This window comes from Eurypyga helias, unplaced genomic scaffold (genome assembly GCF_000690775.1).
Source record: "Eurypyga helias isolate BGI_N326 unplaced genomic scaffold, ASM69077v1 scaffold49934, whole genome shotgun sequence".
NCBI classification, from domain to species: Eukaryota; Metazoa; Chordata; class Aves; order Eurypygiformes; family Eurypygidae; genus Eurypyga; species Eurypyga helias.
This window is the reverse complement of record NW_010249215.1, coordinates 1,070-6,328: the sequence shown is the minus strand read 5'-3', so window position 1 is coordinate 6,328 and position 5,259 is coordinate 1,070. Positions and strand designations below refer to the sequence as shown.

At 52.4% G+C, this 5,259-nt stretch overlaps 1 protein-coding gene across 1 annotated transcript in view; it reads right to left on the bottom strand.

The window, feature by feature from the left end:
- The window catches only part of LOC104509347 (GDH/6PGL endoplasmic bifunctional protein-like), a 6,536-nt gene extending 4,016 nt beyond the window's left edge, over positions 1–2,520 (bottom strand). Inside the window, 3 exon segments of the mRNA XM_010151269.1 lie at positions 604–651; positions 654–702; positions 1,871–2,520. Of these exon segments, the coding sequence (XP_010149571.1) occupies positions 604–651; positions 654–702; positions 1,871–2,497 (724 nt within the window). The 5' untranslated portion in view covers positions 2,498–2,520.
- Positions 2,521–5,259: the final 2,739 nt, after the last annotated feature.

Below are 5,259 nucleotides of genomic sequence, written 5' to 3'. Positions count from 1 at the left end.
AGCAGGACACCCATGCTGGCAACTCTGCGCTTGGATTTTCTCCCTGCAATGCTCTGACTACAGAGAGGAAGGGAAAGAAACAGGCAGACAAGCACAGACTGACCCGAGCGCCTGCACTGACACCAACTCGCTGACAGGAGTAATATCCAGGCAAAAGACGCAAAAGCATCTTCCAAAACATAGCACGCCTGTATTCTCAGCGTAAGCTCGGTATCGAAGAGGGCAGGAATACAAAAGGGTTCTTAAAACATCCAGGTTCTTGCAGCACTGAAGTGGCCTTAGACTGCATCAGCTGCAAACCCAGTGCCAAGATTTGGGATAGAGACCTAAGGGCAGTGCCCCCAGACCCTGCAGCAGAAGAGGGTGGGGGATTCTGCCTCCTCTCCCAGCTGAACTGCAATGGGAATCTTTTCTTGGAAGCAGCAACACCCCCTGGAACTGAGTCAGTCCCTAGCATAGGAAGTGTAAGACAGTCCCTCTCTGTTTCAAGGGAGCAACACAGCAGTCATCTGCTCTTTTTTGTTTCGGCACCAGCTCTGCCGCAGGAGCCACTTTCTCGTCATTCGCTCATTCACTCCAGCTCGGCACACTCGCCTCACCAACCTTTAGCATCCACAGTCTATTTCAAGACAATCTCTACTATTTTTTCGGATCCAGAAACTGCCGGTTCTGATCTCGAAAAGGCAGGATATGGGCTACAGCCTGTGAAGGGAGAAACCAGAGACCCAACAAAAACTCAGCAGATGTCCACAGCATCCCTGCCTCAGGGCCCCATCCAGCGCTGGGATGCGCCCAGCTCTGGAGTGCCGGCAGACATGCCACACAGCAGCGAGCAGAGCGGGTCAGGGAAGACAAAATCCGCAAGGGAGGCTGCAGTGATGCACAGTGGGGTCTCCAATGACTCTACGGAGCGGACACTAAAGGTCCTGCTGAGGCAGTTCGAGGTTTCATGCAAAAAGGCTGAACTACTCCCACTTTATAGCCGTTGAAGGACAAAGGGATGAGTCAGACCATCCCGGGACTAATGCACAGTTCCAAAGTGCTGAAATAGATCAGGTCAGATGCTTACACCACTAAAGCCATCTGCTTTTTTGGGAGAAAAAAGAGAAAAAAAACAAAAATAAATTCCCCCACTTAGCAGAGATGCTTTCCTTGCAGCTGGACATGCAACCTTCGGAGTAAAATCTGGCCACAGCGCTAGGGCTGGGACAAGCTACTTTCAAAATGTGGTATCACATTGCTCTAAAGCAAGGATGGCATGTCCTTGAACACATTCCCTCTGGGACAACGCAGCTCCGCATCCTGAGCTGTCCCTGCAGCAGCCAGTCCTCCGTGCCCTGAGTGGAGCGCAGGGCAGGGAGAAACCTCTTCCTAAGCATCCTGCAAAACCAGCGTCCCATCTGCTCCATCTCATATCAAATCAAAACCTGCTTCTAGAAGCCGTGGCTATGCAGAGAGGTCGGTGTGTAATGAGATGGGAGAACTGTGAGAGGGAAAGGGCGTTGCTTATTCAGGAAAACCAAAGCCCTGACTTTGTTAAAAGACCAGATGAATTCTGCATCTCTCCCTCACGCGCACACACAGTTCACCTCTGCACCCTGGCTTCCCTCTGGAGAGGGGATCCTCATCACTAACGGGAGAAAGCCCTGCTTTGCTCTGCACATCTTCTCTGCTCTGTGAGAAGACGGAGAGCAGCACAGGACAGGATGAGTAACAGAACGGGACTCGAGGCTTGGGAGCACACTCAGTAGCTCTGCCTGAAACCGAGAGGGGAACAACACTCTCATGGGACACAGAGCTGACATCCAACACTCTCCCAGCCGCTAAGTCCCTCAACCTAGCAAGAGGCTGCGCCTTGCAAGCTGCTCACCTGCTTGCCAAGGTAGTGGTCCACCCGGTACATCTCTTCTTCCCTGAAGAAGGTGGTCAGCTCTGCAGCCAGCTGCTGGGCTGACTCCAGGTCGTGGCCAAAAGGTTTCTCCAGCACCACACGCAGCCAGGCTCCCGGAGGGGGTCTGCAGCTGCTGTTGATGTGGCGGGCGATCTCTGTGTAGGCAAATGGTGGTACTGAGAAGTAGAAGATCCTTCCAGCCTCCTTCAGCCCCTCCTGGCGAAGCTGCGTCTCAATCTCTCTGTTCAGCACAGTGTAGTTTTCGGCAGACTTCAGCTGGTGGTACTGGCTCAGCTTCAGGAACTGGTCCTTGAGCACAGCACACCGGTTGGGAGGTTCGTCGGGGGGACACGCCAGCTTCTTCAGCACATCGAACATCAGCCTCTGCCCTGGCTCCAGAGCTGTCAGGGCAGCCCCATGGAAAGTGAAGCTGTGGCCACTGCTCACTTGGTCCATGTAGAGCTGGAACAAACCCTGCCACAAATACTTCTTGGCCAAATCACCTGTGGCTCCCAGCAAGACCACTGAGATGTGACCCTGGGACATCTCAGCCACTGATGGCAAGGCTCCCATGAACAACAGCGTACACAGGACGCTTTTCAGCATCTTGGGAGAGAAGAGGTAGGCCCAGGAACGCTAGAGGACAGGATTAAAAAAGAAAAGCTGTCAATCCATATTACAACACTGCAAATCATGATGCAAGGTACCTGCTTTCCCATGGCTGAGGAGCCAGGGACTTCTGCCTGGATCCTCCACCCAACAGCCTCTCCTCCCCTCCACGATTTGAACCATGGTAGTAACTGGGGCTCTTGAGAAGACTGATGTGGAGGACAGCGCGTGCCTAAGGTCCTTCAGTATTGTTCCCACAGCTGAGTTAACAGGGGGGTGTCAATGCCTGTAGACTGTGAAACCAAAATCCATTTTAATACGAATTTCAGGGCGGACTACAAGCGAACAAATGTGCCTGTGCAAAGGCACGTCTGCTTTTGACAACCTCCTGGCTGGGACTTTGCTCTAGCCGGATTACGCTGCCCTGGCATTGCTTCACGTCAATATTGTCCCCACAGCTGAGACAAGCTCGACCACTGGCAGATCCGGTACACGGGTTCGTCCTTAACACTTCAGCGACTCATGTGCATCCCCACTCTCATGAACGGAGCCGGATTAGGTTCTAATGCGCCACTGGGAGACACATGGTTTGATAAAACAACACAGGGGAAGCAGTTCAGTCCTTAAAATTGGGACTAGACATGAGCCGGTCTAATGCCGCCTCCTGATCGTTGTGTGTGCGGCCAGGAGACAGCGTGGGGTTTGTGTGCTGCCTGCTGCAACTTCCCATCATGGAGGAGTGCACGTCAGCGTCTGTTCTGGCCTTCTCCGCTCCGTACCCGTTGCCGCCAGTAACAGCTGGTCTCCCTGGCCAAGAAGCAATGACTTTACATCTCAAGAGAGATAATCTGGAACAAGTGACTAAATCGTTGTGCTGTTCTCATGACACCAAGCATCGCTTCAGAAGCTCTCACACTGGCTACCTCATCCCCTTCATGTCATTTCTGAAGGTGTGTTTACTTGGAGCACAGCCTTCACAGCTCACTAGGTAATTAACTTCTAAAAACTTTTGGTTCTGGCCAATAAATTTATACCTTTTAATTTTACCTGTGTAGGAAACCCAACCATTTTTTGACAGTAAGAGGAAAAAGTACATGGCTCTTTTATACTGGTCCAGTTGCAGTCTCACTAGGCTTTGCACTGGCATGCTGACACTATGACATCACTTACAACTGAGAAATGGATCCTGGCTATGAGAATGAACACGATCATCTTAACCTTCTGCAGGCAGAGATAAGACAGAAAAGCATCTCATCAGTTTCCTACATTCACAGTCAGCTAGAAAGCGTACCACTGGCTCCACTGCTCCAGTTACAGCTGAATCTATGCCCTAGGACCAAAAGGTGTTACTTTTATCTGCCCAGACCTACTCAGGATTGTCCTTCCTAGCCTGGAGCAAAAGTCCTGGTCCTTGCTCCCCTTGCAAGGCAGAGGGAAGAAACACCGATGTCCTAGCTCTTGACTGGTTCTCCCCCTGGAAAGTTCCGAGAAAACTCACTATTCCATCACTAAATCAACACAGAAACTAAATCAGATAAAGGCTGAGGATAACCACATCAAAACCAAGGAACTTCTGAACACCCCTCCCTATCTGCAGCTTGAACTAGTCTTTACAAATCTCATGCTTCTCTCCCCAGCAAACTCACCTGAGCAATACAGGAGCTTTGCAGAGACTGCAGTGGCAAAAGTAGCTGGAAACGTCTTCTTCCCAGCCCCTCCTGAGCGCGGCTCTCTCTTCGCCCGTGACTGAGCGTGTGGCAGCCTCTGAGCAGTGGTCGGGTGAACAGGCAGATAAGGCAGGTTGTTCTTTCTGGTAAATGGGAGGAAAGGCCCAATTACAGCAGAGAAAAAACAAACGTGACTTCGCCAGCAACGTCCCAGCACATCCCAGCTCTCAGCCCATACACACTGGCTGTGCTAAACCTTTTGGCTGCTGTTCATGAGCGGGCAAAGTGCAGAGATACGGGGCAATTCCTGCTCCCGGGGCGTCTTCCTGACTAACCCCTCCGCTTCGCACGTGAGCTCGGATCGATGCTGAGAACCCCAAGACCCTAGCGAGCCTCCCGGGAACAGTCCCCCATGCCAACTCCCAAGAGCTTCCCAAGACTACAACCCTGATGCAGTGAGAAGGGAGCAGCCTTAGTGTGCCCCCCAGGACAGCACTTGTGCGGTGCTGCTGTACCTTCTGGGCACCCTGGCTTCCCTCTCAGTGGTCAGTTCGCATAGACACTTGGCTTTTCCTGCCCTGTTTCCCACATGGAAATCACGCAGCAGCTGAGCATCAGCCAGCCGGCCACAACCGCCGCCCGCTCAGCTCTGCCGCTGCGCAACGCGACGGCCCCAGCGCTCTCCACAGGGCACATCACTCCCTCAAGAGACGGCCCAGGGTCCACTGGGATTGCTCTCCAGAGACAATCTTCAGCAAGTACCCTGTAGTCTACAAATCCAACTCGTATCATCTCTCCCCAGCCCTCTGCTCTGACTGCCGCCCTCCCCTCCCTTCCTGCTGTGCTGTTCCAGCCCCACGCACCGACTGAAGGGAGCAGCAAGCAGCCGGCAAGCGCAGAGGGGCACCAGTGTGGCTCCTAAGGTTTCGCCTGCAGCGTAAATAATTCTCATTTGAAGCAGCAGTTTGGTTTTCCTTCCCCCACTGTGGGCTTATAATGCAGATGACAAAGTTTCCTAGTGCAATAAAGTAATATTTACATTTGCTTGAGCAACCTTTATTCCAGGAACCTACGGAAGTTTGACATCCTGCC